The 22,040-nt window shown below is 34.8% G+C and overlaps 1 protein-coding gene across 6 annotated transcripts in view; it reads left to right on the forward strand.

Moving 5' to 3' along the window:
- Positions 1–22,040, forward strand: part of NBEA (neurobeachin) — a 651,237-nt gene that overhangs the window by 403,771 nt on the left and 225,426 nt on the right. For all 6 annotated transcript variants that reach the window (XM_034665060.1, XM_034665062.1, XM_034665064.1 and 3 more), the window contains one exon: positions 17,704–17,828. In XM_034665060.1, the coding sequence (XP_034520951.1) occupies positions 17,704–17,828 (125 nt within the window). The remainder of the gene's footprint in view (positions 1–17,703; positions 17,829–22,040) is intronic.

The raw sequence follows: 22,040 nt of genomic DNA on the forward strand, positions 1-22,040 counted from the left end.
CCCCTTTTATATAAAATATTTTATAGGATTTAGAAAAAATTTAGCAGTAATAGATACAATTTTAAAGATAATTGAAAATTATACAATTTCGTATGAGGATATCCTTCAAAGTTAAGTAAATCCTTTTCTATGTGATTTCTTATAGTGATCAATTTCTGAAGTCTTACAGGGAAGAATTTTTAATTATAATTTCTAAAAATACTTAAGCCTATTCACCGTAGCAGTAATTATTAGGATCAAAGAATATCTATTTTCTTCAAGTGCGATAATTGCTCTACAGAATTAAATGTTTCACAAGTAATTTTACAGTTTTCTCAATTAAGATTAAGGTAATTTTTTCTGCCCTGAGATTGCTTTAAATTGAGAGCCTAGCTCTACTAGAAGAGAGAAAGGGAGTGTTTATAAGCTCTAAAAAGCTTAGAATGTTATTGTCCCCCTTTCCCCCAAAAAAGGCTGAGTCAGAAGAATGGTTGGTTCAAGGTGCAGAAACAGAATTAAAATGCAATTAAACATTTGCTCATCATGTGGGTAAGGGAGAGCACACTTTTTTTCTTCTTCCTTTTTTTGGAGATGACTTCTCTGCTCTCCTCTCCAGCCCTGCCTCCTTGTTTAATTGCTCATAATATTGGAGCCACTTTTTTTTCCCCACAAGCACTAATAAAGTAAAAAGGTATATCAAATTGTGCCTTAAACTGTTTCACCACTAAAACCTTTCCATTCACTGCAGCCAGGTCTTTTATGGAGGGTCACATCTAGTGACCTCCTTAAGAAACCACACTTACAGGAATTGAGACCGCAGTGCCCCAGTGGGGTGGCGCTTCCTCTCTAGCTAGAGATTAAGGGAAACTCAGGAACCAACTCTACTGCTCTGTGTGGATACTCGACTCCTAATCTTGCTTCTCTTCTTTTAGTTGAGACTTAAAATTTACAAGCATTGTTAATAAATATTTTTTGAAAATCGAGCCCAGTTTTCTGGACAACACACTTAAAATAGCTGCTCTTTCATTTTATGATAACATACAGAACCTGACCAGATGCTGATGGGCTGCTTCTCCTCATCTATCATTTTCACACTGAAAACTACCCTTTAAAGTCTATAAAACCACTTTATTCCTTATTGTACCAGAAAACCAGGCTCATAGGGAGTAATGGTGCACCCAGGAGTAGTCATCTAAAATTTTTTTTTTTTTGTCTTCAGAAAACTACTTTCCCTGAAGAAAAGAAAAAACAAATTAAAAAATCAAATAAAACATCCAGTACTCTCTCAGGAGACATTTCTTTCTGCAACATTAAAAAAAAAGTTATATAAGCCCTCTGATATGATTATTTTGAAGACAGAATGAAGTGGTTTTTTTTTTTTCTTGAATGATTTGCTCAGCCCTTTATCAAATAAGCATGCATGTGCCTTCAAACTTGCAGTATAACATACCCTCCTTTAAAATTACCAGGTAACACTAACATGACTTTTCAAAGCTCGTTGTGAGTAAGTTAAGAGTTCTTTTGTATGATGCAGTTTATGCTGAAAAGCTTTACTTTCCATGTTATGTGACTAAGATAATAGTATCATATGTTAACCAAATGATACTTTTTTTTCCCCTTCTGCTAAAAAAGTAAATTAAGATCAAAAGTAATGAGAAGTGCAATAGGTTGTCACTTCAGTGAACAGTACAGGGAAAAAGGAAGTCAGAAGGTAGCAAAAGCTACAAGTGGGGTCATCTAGAGAGAGCGGCAACATAAGCCAAAAAGTGAGATCAAAACTCAGGTAAAATAAACCCATACTGGAAACAAATTTTTGGCAAAAAGTTTTCTTTGCTACCTACTTTCTTTTTTATGTCTTAGCTATTTGATTTGATTGCTAACAAAAATGTTCTCATTGTTAAGTATAGCTTGTGCAATCTAACACATACTTTAGTAATATTCATTATTTTTTCATCTGAAGTTTCATTTTAATTAATTGGGAACCTTGCTTAATTCACATACATTGATCAATCACTATCTCCCTCCTTTGTGAATCCAAAATGTTCAGAGTTTCTCAAGACTCATCATTCATAATAAGTACTCCCCACTGATGTGCATGGGAACAAGTGATATAGCCAAAAGGGTGGAATGCCTCCCCAGAGGTGTATTTGGCATCCTCGTGACAGAATCCTGTCTTTCCTTACAGGTTCAGTAATCACGGGGAGAGGGAGCAGACTAGTCTGGCTGAAAAAATGGGCTGAAGACTAGGATGTGGCTTTCTGAACTTTGACTTTATAGTGTCAGAATGTGAGAGTGCACTTTTTCAAAGACAGGAGGGTTACATTTTTCAGGAGCATCACCAATTAATTTGTAATTTAAATGACCAGCTATAATATGAGCATCAGGTTAGAGTGGATGGAAACATGTCAGAGAAAGACTTCGGAAGAATTGCTCAGTAGTACATAGGAAAAAGAGAACAGTAAATTGGCTTAAGATATATGTCAAATGTATATGCGCAGACATACCATTTGGATAAGAGTGTGTGCACACATACACACGTGCACTTACAGCATTAAGGCAATATATATCGCTAGAAATTGAACAGCACACAAGGCATGTTAAATAAAAGGCAAATGATTTTTCTTAGGGAGGAGAACTAAGGGTGCCAGTAAATATAGACTTCTTTTGGCCAACGTATTTTGTAATTATGTTTCATGAGCCTATTCCCACCTGTGTACTTGTACATTCACTTAGGCAGCCAGTTAATTTCCCTTTTTTATTACTATATCTCATCTCTTTCCTTCTTAACACTTCAAAAAATTAACTACAGGTTTATTTGCTTATTTACACTATGAAATAGACTGAAAGCTGCACAAAGGCAGGAATCATGGTAGTTTATTCATCTCTGCACACCTAGTACTTAGCCGATGGCCTGGCTTATGGTGGGTATCCAATAGATATTTGCTGATTGTATGACAAGTACACAGCATTCTGTGTATTTTATGGGCATTATTTATCATTCGCATCTGCTCATAAAGAAGCAGGGCACAGCTGTGCTGGTGCTTTCAGTGTAATATCCTCAAGATAGTCCATTTCCTCAGTTGCTTTCCTTACAGTTGGAGGCAGGGTAGCAGGAGTGGGAAGTCAGCCGTCCTGGGGACAGGTTCTTGTTCTGCCACCTACTGGTTGCATAATACTGGGCGCATATTTAACCTCTGTGCCTCCACTTGTTCCTTTGGAGAATGGGTTAAAGCAGTACTTGTGTCAAAGGGAATATATCAAGAGTGAAGGGCTCAGAAAAGTGTGTGGAACACAGTAAGCTCTCAGTAAATATTAGACCTTGAAAAAGTATTGTTATTCTAGCAATTTACTCAGTTGGGTTAGATTACACTACAGTGACATACATATGATCTTCAGTTCATCACAAGAAAAGTTTATTTCTCACTTATACTCCGTGCCCAACATGAGTCTGCAGGTAAACTGTCAGTGACATCACTAAGGATGCAAAATGATGGAAATTGATCACTACAGTGGAGGGAAGGGAACATGTCAAGTTGTTCATTGGCTCTTAAACTTTCTTCTGAAGTGACTCACTTTTGCTCACATTTTCTTGACTGAGAGAAGTCACATAGACATGGTTTATTTCAAAATGAATAGAGAAGTACAATCTCTGGTGTGTCCAGAGGAAGAGAAGATAAAAAATGTTTCATTATTAGTCTGCCAGCTAGTGCTAGTGTTTTTCTTCAATCATGGTAGAATTAAAGGTCATGCACAGAAGTCCTGACCTCAGTGATTACCACCAATTCTTTAGCCAAGTAGAAATTCAGGTTCTCATTATATTTTATGTGTGTATTGCACAAAATATTTCTTTGTTCCTTTCACTCTTTTCTCAGTTACATTGGATAATTTTTGTTACCGAATACCAAGTAACCAATTAACCGTACAGTCATGCTTTACCAGGTAAATTCCATTTTCTCCCTAGCTTATGAAAGTATCCATTCCCGGGAGGGTAGGAGGGATCCCTTTTAAAGAAATGTAGTGCATTCTCATGAGTCTAAAATGTAATTATCAGAAATTTCATGGAGAAAAATTATGATTTCCTGAACTCTGTTTATGCTAAAAAAACACCAAATTTAATTTAACGAATGCCATCACATTCATAGTAACATTCATTATCATAATACAACCTAACTGGCCATCTTCTCTTCGTTAATTACTGGCTGTTTACCCACTATTTTCTAGCAATTACGCACTGTCCTTGTAAAACCACGCTCATGAACAACACATACATATGATACTCAGTGTTTCTATAATTCAGTCTTGAAAGGTAAAAACAAAGTTACAAGGACTAAAATAAATAAATAACTTATGGAAATTATGACATGGAAATACAAATGATATCACATTCACCCTCCTAGTTGACAAATCAGAGGTATCAGGCATGACATTTTAACCTCTATAAACTGGCAGGTCCAAGCAGAGCTTGAGTGCAGCATGATTTCCTCTACAAATCTGTGATGCTCACAGTGTCTCCTGTAGGTGTTCACCTGGCTGCTGTCCAAGGACAGGAAATCTGTTAGCCCTTCTTCATGGAAAGAAGTGTCTGTGCACCTAACTTAGGGTATTAAATGAAACTCTCAGAGCATGCAAAATACACTGACCTGAGGAGGTGTATCCAGGGTACAATTTTTGATCATGCTTGCAAATTATTACTAGCAGTCATTTCTGGAGTTATTCTGAAAAACTTACTGGAGTGGTTTCTTTGTTTTGTTTTGTTTTGTTTTTCTGGAGTGGCTCACAGGTTACAGAATAATATGGCAAAGTATATTTACTTACACTGAAATTTTATTTTTTCTTTTTAATTTTTATCAATGTATAGTTGATACACACATTCCATTAGTTTTGGGTGTACAACATAGAAATTCAAAAAGTCTGAACATCATACTGTGCTCACCACAAGTGTAGCTACCATCTGTCACCATAAAACAACTACAATACCATTGGCTATATTCCCTAGGCTGTACCTTTTACCCCCATGACTTATTCATTTCATAACTGGAAGCCTGTATCTCCCACTCCCCTTCACCCATATTGCCCCCAACGCCCTCCCCTCTGACAGCCATCAGTTTATTCTCTGTATTTATGGGTCTATTTTTGCTTTTTGTTTGCTTGTTTATTCATTTCTTTTTTAGATTCCACATAAAGTAAAATCATATGGCACTTGTCTTTCTCTATTTGATTTATTACACTTAACATCCTCTGAGTCCATCCATGTTATCACAAATGGCAAAATCTCATTCTTTTTATGGCTGAGTAATATTCGGGTGTATACACACACACACACACACACACTCTATCTTCTTTATCCATTCATCTATCAATGGACATGGATTGCTTCCTTATCTTGGCTAATGTAAATAATGCTGCAATAAACGTAGGGGTGCATATGTTTTTTGAATTACTTTTCCATTTTCTTTGGGCAAATACCCAGCATTGGAATTACTGGATCATATGGTATTTCTAATTTTAATTTTTGAGGCCCCTCCATACTCTTTTCCACAGTGGCTGCACCAGTTTTCACTCCCACCAACATTACACAGGGGTTCCACATTCTCACCAACACTTGTTATTTCTTATCTTTCAATGCTGACCATACTGACAGGTGTAAGGTGATATCTCATGGTAGTTTTGATTTGCATTTCCCTGACAATTAGTGATGTTGAACATCTTTACATGTGTGTTTGCTATTTGTATAAGACATACAGATTTTGAAAAAATGTCTATTCAGTTCCTCTGCCCATTTTTTACTTGGGTTATTTGTGTTTTTGGTGTTGAGTTGTCTAAGTTCTTTATATATTTTGGTCAGTATACACCTTATTGAATATATCATTTGCAAATATCTTTTACCATTCAATAGGTTGCCTTTTCATTTTGTTGATGGTTTCCTTTGCTCTACAAAAGCTTTTTATTTTGGTATAATCCTAATAGTTTATTTTTGCTTTTGTTTCCCTTGCCAGAGGAGACATATCTTAAAAAACTCTTGCTAGGGTAATGTCAGAGAGCTTACTGCCTATGTTTTCTTCTAGGATTTTTATGGTTTCAGGTCTCACATTTAGGACTTTAATCCGTTTTGAGTTTATTTTTGTATAGTATAATAAAGTAGTCCAGTTTCATTATATTGAAATTTTAAATGGAAGGAGTGATAAAGGAACAATTTGAAGAGTCTACAGACTTGTATATTGATAAATTTCAGTGGTAATACAGTGAAGAACATGTAAGTGAGAATAAAAGGAAGGGAATATATCTATTATATATGTTTTGCTACTAGAATGTATCTTTAGCATGAAGAATATTGCCTAACATGGGATAAATGCTCAGTAGATATTTTTTTGAATGAAAACATTGAAGAAGGAAAGACATGAATAGGAGTTTGTAAAAAAAAACAGAGTGACGATTTCCTAAATTGATAACCTTTCACAGATGCCAAACACGGTGGTGTTAGAATATAAGCCTTTTGCAGACATACCATTCTGCCAACAGAAGCACCTGTAACAACTCTTGACTTGCTGGTAAACAGTATCATCCATCAGAAAAAATGGGGACACAAGGAGAGAATGATGTATATACTCTAACAATATTTCTAAACATTTTTGGATCAGAAACTGTTTTGAGAAAAAAATTTATTGAAACCATGGACCTCTTTTCCCAAAATACATATGTACATATCCCACAAAATTTTGCATACCATTTCAGGAGCTTTGTGGACACATAAAAGCCCTCCATGGGTTAGTTATATGAGTAAATTACAACATATTTCTTTTTAGTAATGGGAATATTAGATATAAGTAATATAGGAAAGTGGTTTCAAAAATTTCAAGAAAATAGGTACAAGTCTCATGACCAGAATTTCAACAAACAAAAAAATTCCAGTATTTATAAGAGGTTTTAAAAACATAGTAGTGAAAATACAATAGAGAAAATGCCAACAAAAAAGAAACCAGTGTGTGAAAAACACATACAAGGAAAAAGAAAAGTGAAGAGGAACACAAGTGCAAGGAACAAACACAAAACTATGAGATAAATGTCTGAAAGACCAAAACCCAGAATGGGCGGAGATGTAGTCTACAGAACTCATATAACTCCTCCATCAGGTTCCGTCATGGCAGGAAAAAGGCTTTCTTCCTCGGCATTGACCTAGGAGGCTACTGTCGGTGCAAAGTACTGCTTTACTTTTCCTACAAAGTACACAGTTTTCCTGTGTAATCAGCCTCTTAGGAGCTTCTGGTTCTGCTGTTCCGACACCGGCTGTCTCCTCTTGCGCCTTCCAGGAACATGGCTTCTTCCAGATCATACAAGGCCAAGCCATAGAGATGCTTATTCTGGCCTCTTGTTGAGTTTTCTTGGATCAGTATAATTTGCACATGTCTTGGGACCTCGTTTGTGTTAAAGTTTTCAGACTCATCAGAGGGGAACATCTATGAAACCAACTAGTATATTTTTTGCTAGTATTGACCATCTTGCAGTAAATGATTGCATTTTAAGAAATAAAGAAAGTGAAGGGGAAAAGTACCCTTTTCTACTTAGGGTTGGAGAAGAGAAGGGAGAAAAGGCGCAGAGTGCTGAAGAAACTAGAAAGCTATGTCCTGCCACACATCCGTGGATTTGCAAGGAGGACAAGGAAGGTGCTGCTGGCACACTTTGCAAGTTCAGAAGCACCATTCCAGGTGAAAGATACCCATGGGATTGGCCTGTTGTTAGGGACTAACAGTGATTTTAGAAGATCATCCAAAGAAAGTACCACTCTCAGTACCTGCTGGTATTTCATAAATGCTCAGTGCCAACGCTGTCTTTAAAAAGAGCAAAATAAGCATGGTTTAAAAGGACCCAATAGTTCCTTAGAAGAGTTGATGTCTGTTCAAATATTGAAAACGCTAAATATGATCCAAGACTGACTCTCAATAATCTAAAATGATTTCCACATGAATAATGGGGGAAATACCAGAAGAACAAATCAGAGAGCAAATATCCCAATTTTCCCAACTTCCCCCTTCAAAAAAATAAGAGGATGGATTTTACATTTTAGAAGTTACAGGTAAATATTTTTCGTTGTTACTTATACTTAAATTTTATATGAATCAAGTAGTGTATTACTTGCTTAATGAACATAAAGACTTTTTTTTTTACTCTAAAACGGTAAAGGAGAAACATACTTTAAAATAGAACAAAACACAGAAAATTCATTTGAGATGAACAGGATATTGGATTTCAACATTAACAATAGTGATTTTTTTAAATAGACATGACAGAATGCAGCCCTTCCAAATCACAATTTAAACTAGTTTGTGATACTAGAGGGCAGAAGGACTTCCAGTGAGATGTAACATTTACTCTGTCATTTATTCTTTGAACATTGGTTAATAGCTGTTTGGTGCTTGTGTCTCTCCAGGATAGAAGGAAATTACTGGCAGTCAGAACTAGACAACAGTTCACCTATGTGCCCTTTTCCCCCACAACAAACACAGAGAAAAGTGGCGCATTCCTTATTCTTCACTCCCAATCCCATCCCCGACCTCGCTTGTCCCATATACAGTATTCTCTACCACAGGTGCCCATAAACATAGCTGGTTGCCTGCAGTGGTACAAGGGTACTTCCCCAAATGAGATAGAAATTAACCCTAGGAATAAGGATCCAAGATTCTTCTTTATCAGGGTTCTTTGGGGGAACAGAGATAGTGAAGGAAAAGCATGTTTTTCATCATGAAAAGTAAAAAAATATAAAGGAGTTATAGCATGCTGAATTTGAAATTAAATTAATTTGTATAACTTCATTATCTGTGTGAGTATAGGAAATTTTACATATATATTAAAATCTCAGTATGGTAAGGACATGTTGAAAACTGAAATTTATTTTGAGACAATTGTAGATTCACATACAATTTAAGAAATAAGACAGATCCGGGGCGCCTGGGTGGCACAGCGTTTAAGCATCTGCTTTCGGCTCAGGGCATGATCCCGGCGTTGTGGGATCGAGCCCCACGTCAGGCTCTTCTGTTATGAGCCTGCTTCTTCCTCTCCCCCTCCCCCTGCTTGTGTTCCCTCTCTCGCTGGCTGTCTCTATCTCTGTCGAATAAATAAATAAAATCTTTAAAAAAAAAAAAAGAATTAAGACAGATCCCACGTGGCTTTTACCTAGTTTCTGCCAATGGTAGTGTCTGTAGAACTATAGTACAATATTACAACCCGAATATTGATACGGTCAAGATACAGAACACTTCCATTTTCACAAGGATCCCTCATGTTGCTCTTTTATTGGCAACACTCACCCCCCCTTCCTGACCCTCTTCCTAAAATCCTGGGAGACACTAGTCTGTTCTTCATTTCTACACTTTAATCATTTCAAGAATGTTACATAAATGGAATCATACTATATGTAACTTTTGCAGATGGGTTTTTTCAATCAGCATAATTCTATGAAGATTAATCCAGGTTGTTGTATGTATCAATAGTTTGTCTTACTTTCCTGCTGAGTAGTATTCCATGGTATGAATGTCCCACATTTGTTTAACCATTTACCAATTGAAAGACATTTGGGTTGTTTCCAGTTTGGGGGTATTACAAATAAAGCTGCTGTACACATTTGTGTGCATGTTTTTCTGTGAACATAAGTTTTCATTTTTCTAGGATAAATGTCCATGAGTACAATTACTGGGTCAAATGATAATTGCATGTTTAATTTTTCAAGAAAACTGTTTTCTGCTGTAGCTATTTTTTTTTAAAGATTTTATTTATGTATTCAACAGAGATAGAGACAGCCAGCGAGAGAGGGAACACAAGCAGGGGGAGTGGGAGAGGAAGAAGCAAGCTCCTAGCGGAGGAGCCTGATGTGGGGCTCGATCCCATAACGCCGGGATCACGCCCTGAGCCGAAGGCAGCCGCTTAACCGCTGTGCCACCCAGGCGCCCCCCGCTGTAGCTATTCTATTTTACATTCTTGCCAGCATATAAATGAGTGATCCAGCTTCTCTGTATTTTTACCAGCATTTTGTGTTGTCACCTTGTTTTATTTTAGCAATTCTAATAGGTGTATAGTATTATCTCATGTGGTCTTAATTTGTCTATCCCTAATGGATAATGATTTTGAACATCTTTTCATGTGTGTATTTGCCATCTGTGTATCTTCTTCAGTGAAATGTCTCTTAATGTCTTTTGCCCATGTCCTATTTATATAGTTTGCTTTTTTTACTGTTGGGTTTTGAGAATTTTTCATATATTCTAGATTTTAGTTCCTTATCAGATAGGTGGTTTGCAAATAGTCTCACCTACTCTTTTTATCTTCTTAATATTTCTTTTATAGAGCAAATGTTTTTAATTTCTATTTGGTCTACTTTATCAATTTTTCCTTTCCAGGCTTATGCTTTTGGTGTCAAATCTACAAACTCTTTGCTAGCCCTGTTCCAAAGATTTTCTCCTTTTTCCCCCCAATTTTTATAGTTTTATAATTACTTATATTTCTGAACCATTTTGAGTTAAATTTTTAAAGGTATGAGATTTAGGGGCGCCTGAGTGGCTCAGTTAGTTAAGCGACTGCCTTCAGCTCAGGTCATGATCCCAGAGTCCTGGGATCAAGCCCCACATCAGGCTTTCTGCTCAGTGGGGAGCCTGCTTCTCCCTCTCCTGCTTGCTGCTCTGCCTACTTGTGCTCTCTCTCTCTCAAATAAATAAATAAAATCTTAAAAAAAAATAAAGGTATGAGATTTAGGTCAGGGGTTTTTGTCTCTGTTTTTTTAATTTTGCAGGGGGAAGGTGGTGTCTTTTTTTTTTTCTTTTTGCCTGTGGATGTTCGATTGCTCTGATACAATCCATTGAAAAGATATCTTTCCTCCTTTGAATTGGTTTTCCACCTTTGTCAAAATCAGTTGGTCATATTTGTGTGGGTTTATTTCTTGGTTCTCTATTTCATTAATCTATGTCTGTCCCTTGGCCGGTATCACACATCTTGAACTATTTAATGTCTTGAAATCAAGTGGACTGGTTCCTCTCACTTTAACCCTCTATTATATAAGTTTTAGAATAATCTTGTTCATATCTACTAAAAACCTTGCTGGAATTTTGATAGGTGTTCTGTTAAATCTGTATATCGATTTGAAGAGAATTGGTATCATTACTATGTTGAGTTTTCCAATCCATGAACATGGTATGGCTTTCCATTTTATTTAGACGTTATTCTATTTTTTCATCATTATTATGTAGTTTTTGTTACACAAGTCCTGTACATATTTTTTTGATTTATAACTATTTCTTTTTTTTTTCTAATTTTAGATTGTATTTTTCTTTCACTGTTCATATGTTCATTGCTAGCATATAGAAACACAATTGATATTTGTGTGTTTATCCTGAGACCTTGTTAATCTTAGTCATTAGTTTCAGGAGTTTTCAATAGATTTTGTGTGATTTTCTACATGAACAATAATGTCATCTGCAAAAAGGGAGTGTTTTATTTCTCCCTTTCCTATTCTGTATTCCTTTTCTTCTTTTTTGCCTTATTGCATTAGCTAAAAATTCCTGTACTATGTTGAATAAGAGCTGTGAGAGCAGATATTTTGTATTTTTCAGTTTTAGGAGAAAATCCTTCAGTCCTTCACCATATGTATAATTTAGCTATAGGGTTTTTGTAGATGCTTTTATCGAGTTGAGGAAGTTGTCTTTTATTCCTGTTTTTCTGAAAATTTCTTTTCATGGATGCATGTTGAATTGTGTCAAATTCTGTCTATATTGACTAATGTTGATCATATGATTTTCTTCTTTAGCCATCAATGTGGTGGATTATATTAATTAATTTTCAAATACTAAACCAAACTTTCTTCCCTGGAATAAACTTCACTTGTCACTATGTATAATTTTTATTATACATTGCCTAATTCTGTTTGCCAATATTTTATTAAGGATTTTTGAGTCTATATTCGTAAGGGATATTGGTCTGTAGTTTTCCTCCTTTGTACTGTCTTTGGTTTTTATTTTGGTGTTATACTAGCTCTAAAATTAATTGAGAAATGTTTCCTTCTCTTTTTTCTAGGTGAAATTGTGTATAATTGGGGTCGGTTTTCTTTAAATGTTTGATAGAATTTTCTAATAAAACCACGTGGGCCTGGAGATTCTTTGGGGGCAGTTTTAAATGTATTAAATTTTCTTAATAGTTACTGATCTATTCATATTGTCTATTTCATATTGAGTGAGTTGTGGTAGTTTGTACTCTTTGAGGAATTGGTCCATTTTGTTTAAGCTCTCAAATTTATGTGCGTGGAGTATTTCATAGTATTTACTTATTATGCTTTTGATGTCTTCAGGATCTGTAATGATATACGCTGTTTGATTGCAGATATCGGTAATCTATGCCTTCTCTCTTTTTCCTTTATCAGTTTTAATGGTATTTTTTAAGAATCAGCTCTTTGTTGTATTGATTTTTCTCTACTGTTTTTCTGTTTTGAATTTCATTGATTCCTATTTTTATTTTTTTTTTAAGATTTATTTATATGGGGGGAGGGAAAGAAGAGAGATCATGAAAGCAGGGGGAAGGGGTAGAGGGAAAAGGAGACTCCCCACTGAGCAGGGAGCCCATTGCAGGACTCGATCCCAAGACCCTGGATCATGACCTGAGCTAAAGGCAGACACTTAACTGACTGAGCCACTCAGGCACCTGATTGCTACTTTTATTTTTATTATTTCCTTTCTCTGCTTTCCTTGCTCTCATTTTTCTATGTTCTCAAAGTGAGAGGTTAGAGTATTGATTTGAAATATTCCATCTTTTCTAATGTATGTATTTATACTATAAATTTTCCTATCATTACTCTTTTAGCTGTGTTCCGGAAGCTTTGATATTTTTATTGTAATTTTTATTCAATTCATTGCATTTTTGTTTTCCCTTGAGAATTCTTTTTCGACTCATGGGTTATTTAGTAGTGTGTTGCTTTAGTTTCCAAGTGTTTAGAGAATTTTATTCTATTGCCTTTCTGTTATTTTTGTAGGAGAGTACACTCTATCATTTCAGTTCTTCTAAATTTGTTAGATGTGTGTTGTGGCCCAGCATATGGTCTCTCTTGGTAATATGGGTAATATAAGTTCCAGAGACACTTGAAAACAGTGTGTATTCTGCCGTTGTTAGAGTGTTCTAAATGTGTTGGTTGGTGGTGGTATTGTGTTCTTCTATATCTTTGCTGATCTTCTGTGTGTTCTATCAATTGCTGAAAAGAGAGGTGTATACACACAAACCGTAACTGTGTATTTGTCTTTGTCTCTTTTAGTTTACCAGTTTTTGCTTGACCTGTTTTGCAGCTCTGCTGTTGGGCACATACACATTGGGATTGGTGTCTAATTGATAGATTGGCCCTTCTGTTGTTACATAAGGTCTTTCTTTGTCTCTAGTAATTTTATTTTTTCCTTAGTATGTGTTTATCTTATATTAATATAGCCATTCCTGCTTTCCTTTGATTAATGTTTGAAAGATAGATCTTTTTTATTATTTTATTTCCCCCCTGCCTGTATTATTATATTTGAACTTGGTTTCTTATAGACAGCATTCTTTTTAAAACATTATTATTTGGTTTTTGTTATCCTTGTTTTCTGTTGCTCTTTTTCCTGCCTTCCTGTGGATTACGTGAACATTTTTTGGAATTCCATTTTGATTTATCCATAGTGTTTTTGAGTATATCTCTTTATGTAGCTTTTTTTAGTGGTTGCACATGTATTTTATCACAGTCTACTGGCAGTGTCATTTTACCAGTCCAAATGAAGTATAGAATCTTTACTTCCTTTACATCCCTTTGCCCTCCCCCATTTATAGTATATCTGTCTTAAATATTACCTCTATACACACTTAAAACCACAGCAGACAGTGTTATAATTTTTGCTTCAATGGTAAAACATAATTTAGGACACTCAAGAAGAAAAGGAAAACCTATATATTTACTCATATTTTGCTTATCATGTTCTTTTTCCCTTACTGGTGTTCCAGTGTTCCTTTTATTGCTTCCTTTGTGTTTATAAGACTGCCTATAGCCAATTTTTAGAGTAGCCCCGATGGCAACAAATACTTTATTTTCTTTCATCTGAAAAATCTTTATTTTTTATTCCTGAAGGATATTTTCACTGGCTGTAGGAAACTGAGTTGACAGTTTTTTTTTTTTCAGCACATAAAAAATACTTGGCCATTTCTTCTGGCCACCATAGCTTTTGTTTTATATCTGTCACTCTAAGTGTTTTATATCTGTAGATGAGGTGTCATTTTTTCTCTGGCTGTTTTGTAGATATTTTTCTTTATCCTTTGTTTTCAGATGTTTAACCATGATGTGTCTTGGCATAAATTTCTTCAGGTTTATTATGTGTGGAGTTTAGTCAGCTTCTTTAAATCTATACATTATGCTTTGGGGCCAGATTTAGAAAGTATTCAGCCATTGCTTTTTAGGGACTGTTTCATCCCTGCTCTCTTTCCTTTCTCCTTCCAGAACTCCAACGACCCAAATATGTTAGATGTTATAATCCATAGATCCCTGAGGCTTTGTCCATTTTTTTCAGGCCATTTTCTCTGTTATGCAGGTTGGGCAATATCTATTGCTCTATCTGCCATTTAACTAGTTTTTTCTTCTGTCCCTTCCATTCTGCTGTTGAGCCCATTCACTGAGGTTTTTATTTTGGTTATTATATCTGTCAGTTCTAAAATCCTTACTTGATCCTTTTTTACATCTTCTAATTTTTTGCTGAGTGAGAATTTTTGTTTCTTTCTCGTGGCTTGCTATTTTGTTGTTTGCTCCAAACATGTTCATAATTGCTCAGTGAAGCATTTTTAAAATCACACATGATTTAGAATCCTTGCCAGAAAATCCTAACATCCCTGTCATCTCAGTGTTAGCATCTACGGATGACCTTTTACAATCTGTTTGAGATCCTCCAGGTTCTTGGTATGACAGGTAACTTTGGATTGAAGCAGGATATTTTCTTTTCCTTCTCCGAGATATTTTGTATTTTATTTAAGCCTTCTATTTTAGTTGACTTAGTCTCTGACATTGCTCCATAGGAGAAATAGGGAAGCACTGCATTTTTACTCCCAGGTGGAGGCAGAAATCTAGTTTCCCCACTTGGACTCTGCTGACATCCAGAGAGTGAGCAGCTCCTCATTAATGCTTGGCAGGGGGTGGGAATTCCAGCTCTTGTGTGGTGTCCACTAGTGGGGGTAGCCTTATTGGTGTTGATCAATGGTGAAAGTCCTAACTCTCTACCAGGCCTCCCCTGATAGCACCACAGTGAGGAGGGAGAAGGATACCTCATTACTGTCTAGCTGGAGGGGGGAGAGGGGTGCATTCCAGGCCCTCCACACGGTCTCCACTGACTTTGTGAGGGTGGGATACCTTGTTACCAGTCAACAGAGATGAAAGTCCTGGTTCCGTATTTGACTTTCCCTGATACCACCCTGATGAGAATGTTAGGGTACCGCATTACACCTTGATTAGAGTTCCCATGTAGGCTTCCCACTCATACTTTCTGGTGTGAGTAGGTGAGCACAGTTTCACTATGGTGTTTGGCTGGAGTACAATAGCTGTCAAAAAGTTTTCTGTCTTTCTGGGCTACACCTTTCTTGGTTCTTTGGCTAGAGAAACCGGACGTTTTTGGGGGGCTTTTTAAAATTATTATCATTGATCTGCACCCATTAATCTATCTGGGTTGCCAGCCTCTTTCCTTCAAGTCTAATACATATGAGGCAAAAAGATAACCCTGGGAACTCCGCTGTGTTGTTTCTTAGGCCCTGGGGTCTTTAGCCAGTCTGCCTTCTGCTTCCCAACCTTCAGAGTCTTGTTATATTTGTCTTACATATAGTGTCCAAATTTTCTCAGTCATACTTCATAGGAGGAATATAGAAAAGTACGTGTATAGTTAGAAATTTGAGATATTAGATCTGTCTCTCCTGGTGAATTCAAAACTTAATTTTAACATACTCTTGAGGAAAATCTTTATAGCAAGATTTTAGCAGTGTCTTCCTTAAACCACTAGGATTAGTTTGTATTTGTAAAGATAGAAATTGTCCTATTTTATTTCATTTTATTTATTTTTTATTTATTTATTTTGAAAAAATAACACAAGTCGGGGCCAGGGGGAGAGGCAGAAGGAGAGGGAGAGAGAGAATTTTAGGCAGGCTCCATGCCCAGCATGAAGGCCAATGCAGGTCTTGATCTCCCAACCCTAAGATCATGACCTGAGCTGAAAATCAAAAGTCGGACACTTAACCAGCTGAGCCACCCAGGTGCCCCAGAAACTGTCCTATTTTACATTAGTGACAGAGGCACTTACAACCATTATTCTTAGGTAATCTTATTTTGACAGAAAAATAAAGTTATAATAATTATGATGTGTAGAAAAACAAGTATATTCAAATATACTTCAAATGCTTATAATTTTAATGTTCTTTTCATATATCCCTTACCTTGTTATATTCTTTCATAATTAAGTAGTGGAAAACAAAATTACATAATCATAAAATCCAAAATGTTTTTCAAAAGTAAATTATTATTTTCAGTGACTGTCCATGTCTGTATATCTCCAAAGTACCAAATTGGTATAATTAATTCATTGAATATTTATTAAAAACATTGTATAAAAAATAGTATGGTCCATCTGTCATTGCACTAGAGCTATAATGATGATCAAAACATACACCGTTCCTGTTTAATCAAATGTAGTATTCCTTTCCAATAAAATACCAAAATAAAAATGAAATCTAATCTTCTATGAAAGCATTTTATGTGTTTTTATGAATAGTGCTGCTCAGGAAAATTAGAATATTATCTCTTGAGTATGTTACTCCAAATACTGTAGAAAGAGAAAAACAGACTTCTCAAACAGTGGCGTTTATCACCAGTGTTTATTGAAATTAAATTGAAAACAAGAATTATATCATGAAACATTCCATTGATATACAAGGAACAGATTTTAGTAGTTTCTGAAATAACTCGTGGATTTTTAATACTGGTTTAGAGTGTAACATGGTTTAGATAATGTTACCCAATGAAGGCTATGATTGTTAATGGTTTATATTAGCTGAAAGCGGTAAAATCATCCAAGGACTCTGTTAGTGTTAGAATAATAATTTACCAAGACAATTACCACATACTGGAATTTTTTGCAGCTCTAATTCAGTATTATTAATAATGGATAAAATTGCACTTTTCTCAGGTTGCTGTGGGCAGCAGGGAATTATTTCAATGAATATTTCAGCACATTATTTTAATCATTGTTCCACCAAATCCAACTGGGCAATATTTTATGGCTCTTAATTCCGTCTACTAAGAAACCATGGTCATTAAATTGCAAACTATTTGTAGTGAGGTCTATCCTGTGATTTACAACCCTTGTTAAAAACAGTGTAAAAGAATGAAAACTGTGCCATTAATACTTGTAATTTGATGCTGCATTTGTTACTAAACTCCCCATGATTAATGTTTTTAGTAGAAGGAAGAACATTGTAGAGAAAACAGAACTGAGTATCACAGTGCTTAAAATATGAGAATGTTACTATTTTAAGTTTTGGTCATTTGTACAGGAAACACGTATGTAAACACAATTGTAAAAGATAAGTATCTCCAAAATCATCTTAATTTTCCCTTGAAACCAAGGAAATAAAGCTTTAATGTTGTGTAAAAATGTGTATTTCCCATTTTACATTGTTATTAATAGTGATGGCTGTTTATTTCCTCATTCCTAGCCAACTGCATGATTTCTGGCGTTTGGATTACTGGGAAGATGATCTTCGCCGAAGGAGACGGTTTGTTCGTAATGCATTTGGCTCCACTCATGCTGAAGCACTACTCAAAGCTGCAGTAGAGTACGGTCAGTACCAACGCCTCTTACACAAAAATACTCTGAATATGACAACTCTTTGTGGCTGGTAATTCATTTTTTCGCTAGCACTTAAAATTCTCCATGCTATAAGTCGAAAGTACTGTGTTCTGCTTTGTCCTTTAGCATCATGTAGGTGACTCTTAACCAACCCAGCATTTTGTCCATGATGTATTTTAGACCTTGCAGCTTAACAGAGTAAAAGACTCTATGTAACTGGCTGTTACCCGACATCCATCTCATAGAGTCTAAAACAAGGGTAAAGTCAGTTTCTTTTTCAGTGTCTTTCAAACTTTGGTGACCAAGACACAAGGTGTAAAAAATATATACGACTGTAAATGCATACTGAGACTTAAATATTTTTATGTGTAATTTGTGTATGTGTACACACACTCGTGTATACTGTGTGAATATACATATCTACATGAAATATATATACACATATGTGTTGCGTTTGTATTTTTATATATATATGCACATATTTGTGTATTTAACTGAAACAAATGTCTTATTAATAATCGCATTCCATGACATGCTCTATTTTATTACTATTCTTTTCAGTCTAAAAAAAAAAATTTAAAATAAATCCTGCTACAACATGTCCATTTAAGTTCCCAGTCCTCCACTGGTTGCAAATAAAGTTTAAAAAAAGACCATCTCACGTTAAAGATATCATCAACTATCACAGTACAGTAGAACTAACCCTAATTTGTCCTTTAAAAAATGTATAATAAATAGAAAATATCAAAATATGTCTGTAATTTAATAAAAATACTGTTTTTTTTATTAAATTAATACTTGCCGTCTACCAAGAAATATAAATAGGACTATTTCATCCCATTTTTAAGTGCTTTAACAAGTTTAAGTGTGATTTATCATCTCAAAATTTTATAAATTCTGTACACTCAGAAAATACCATTAATGAATACTGTTTATACATTTTTGTTATTAACCACTTTTATTCTTACAATTACTTTTGTTTTTATGTTAACTTTCCTTTACTTGAGTGTGATAAGTGAGCCATCTGTTTTAAAATTTGCCATAGTTTATACCATTCATAACTATTCATGTTCTTGATGGATTAAACAGAGAAAATACTTAATCCTGACAAAAAGAAAATGTGCAAAGCTTTTAAAATTTGTTATGCAAATAGTCTGTGAATTGATATAACTTAGTAAGAGTCAAACATAATTAAATAAATACATGAGGATTTCATATGAAGTTATTATGCCTAAGATAAAAGTTATAACATAACTTTATGTAGTAAAAGTAACTAACAGAAAGAATATACTAGGAAAAAAAAAAAAAAAGACTTATAGTTGACCAGTACCAATAGGGATTTCTTTAATCAACAAGAGAGACCACCAAAGGGATTTTTAGCACCTAAGGATTTAAACTTTAACTTGAGGTATTATATTTATGCTTAAAAGAGGTATTATCTTTATGCTCTATAGATTTTTAGAAATACATACTTGAAGTGTCATGCTTTGTAATATGAACTCAAAATCATTTAAACTTCATTTCATATACCTAATAATTTAGACTTTTTCACCAACTCATCCTATTTGAATTCATCCCATTTGAAAGTAGAAACGTATAGAGACAATTTGTAACAGAGTTAGGCTAAATTGATATTGGTGATAATGAGTTGCCGAAGGTTTAATTATATAGGATCCACATTCTACTACACTCAGCATTTTATAGATTGCTTTTAAAGAGTCTTAGAAACAATTTTTTTGGTTCTCTGTAAAAGTGGATACTTTGTTTAATTTGTAAAATATCTCTATTATTAAACCATTGTTAAAGCCTATCAGAAACAAATTTTAAAATCTTTTACCTTAAAATATTTTAAACATCTGATAATCAGGTTTTGGTAACATTGTAACTACTGTTAATGAACCTAAACTGAAAATAGTAGTCTAGTTTTGAAATAGATGGAGATGCAGGTGATATTAAATATCCTCTGTGTGTGGTATAAGAGTATTTTAAAATATGTAGCAGTTTATGAATTTTAAATACTGAATCATCATCATCAGTATTCAGACCTTACTATCTCTCTTGAGTTGGGTTCTTTGACAGAAGAAGGAAACAGGGCTGTGTTTTTATTTTATTCATATCTAGAACAGAGACCACATGTATGCCATAAAATATTCAGGAAAGCTATATAGTACCCATGCCAAAGTTATTATCACATCATTCTCAGGATTAAGGTCATGTGATGGAAGACAAAGGAGAACTAAAACAATTCTATTTCCAAAAACAATTCGGGAGAATACCCCTTCAACCTTCATCACAGTTCGCATCAGTGTACTTTTGGAACCATGTGGACAGGAGGGAGTAAAATATGGAGGATTGTGACGAGTGAGTGGGAGAATACTCCCTGGTGTGATCTGTTCATAGAAATAGAAGGAGGTGGGGTGCCTGGGAGGCTCAGTTAAGCATCCAACTCTGGATTTTAGCTCAGGTCATGAGCTCCGGTTCATGAGCCCCACATGGGGCTTCATGCTCAGCAGGGAGTCTTTTTGAGATTCTCTCTCCATCTGCCTCTGGCCCTCCCTCCATCTCTCTCTCAAATAAATAAATCTTTAAAGAAAGAAGAAGAAGAAAAGAAAAGAAATAGAAGGAGAAATTACAAACTGCCAAGAGAAAAATGTAATATTGAATCATCCTCCAAACTCTTAGTGTGCCTCTTATCCTATATATAAAGTTATTTCTTCAGAAGAAATAGGAAATAAATATCGGTAATTATTACAAAGCACTTCATCCAATAAAAATAAATGTTGAAAACCTTAATTGAAAACATATTTTGTGTATTTTAAATAAAGCTTTTGTGTTCGCATTTTGCTAAAACATTCATATAAAAGTAAAAAATTCAGCCCATCATCTGGCCACTCTGCCTGCCTTTTAAACATTTAAATGTGTTTAAGTTTCTTAGAGTCTGGCAGTGTGTAGACTGACACCCAAATGGCTGAATGATTTGGTTTGTGTAGACATAGAAAAGGTGTATTTTTTGTACAAACCTTCACATTTTGAGAGGGCTTCTAGGACAAATTGAAATTCAGTGTGTTCCTTCCTCTAGGTTAAATAATTACACTATTTCAATTTCCCTATACATACTATCTTGAAAGTTAAGCATTAAATGCACAGAAACTCTGCTATAATCTTTGATCAAAAATTTTTGTATCCCTCTACGTTGTGGCAACAAAATTCTTTTAGGAACAGAAGGATATTTTATGAGTGGAAGTTTCAGTATGGCTAGAAGTATTTGAATCAGTGATCAAAGTTTTCAGAATTTCAAACAAGTTGTACAAGCTGAGGAAATAACCTTCAATAATGTTAATAGGGAATACTTGCATGGCCATCAGAGCAGTCCCTGGGATTTGAACACTGGTCAGGTCTGTCTGTTCATTCCTGGTATTGGCAATTTCAAGACAGGGAGCCTGGATTCATGTAATAAACTGAAACTAAACTAGCGGACTTAATATTTTATTTAAAATTTTCTGAATCACTTGATTTTTCCCTAAATTCAAAAATTTAGATTAAATTATAGGTAAACTTTCATGAGATGGGCAGGAACATTTAGCCCTAATTTGGACACTCTTTTCAGACAATTTATGTGGAGCCACAAAGCAAATATATTAACAGGGCTTTCTTTTATATGAGCAAATAATCAGAATTAGACATATTTTCAAGAAGACAAAAAGGACAATAATTTTGTTTCATATTGACTTTGGAAAGCTTTCCCTTCAATTTCATTATTAAAACTTTTGGTTGACCTTTTTCTGTTGGAAAACATCCTTAATACTGATGGAGTTTTTCATGCTTCTTAGTAATACTAATGAGTTGAATAATTTATGAGGTTGTCATGTGTAAAAGATTTGGTGTGATTTGATATACTTTCAGCCTTGGTGTTGGAACGTGATTAATAAAAACCTAGGGGCATGTGATTTTTTTTCCTGATGTTTAATGTTCTAATTTTGTATGTATTAAGTATGTTATTTAGGTGTTTTCTAATATAGTAAAATTTCATATTAAGTGCAATTTTAATTGATGACTAGGAATTCTACAGACCATAAGGAAGAACATAAGGAAAATATTTTAAAACTCATAAATACATCTTCTGACCTGCAGGGTTTTCTTCTTCAGGGCAAATTAGCTAATGAGGAAATGATTGAAAAGGGAGGGTTTTGTATATTGTTTATA

Source organism: Ailuropoda melanoleuca, chromosome 7, assembly GCF_002007445.2.
Source record: "Ailuropoda melanoleuca isolate Jingjing chromosome 7, ASM200744v2, whole genome shotgun sequence".
NCBI lineage: Eukaryota > Metazoa > Chordata > Mammalia > Carnivora > Ursidae > Ailuropoda > Ailuropoda melanoleuca.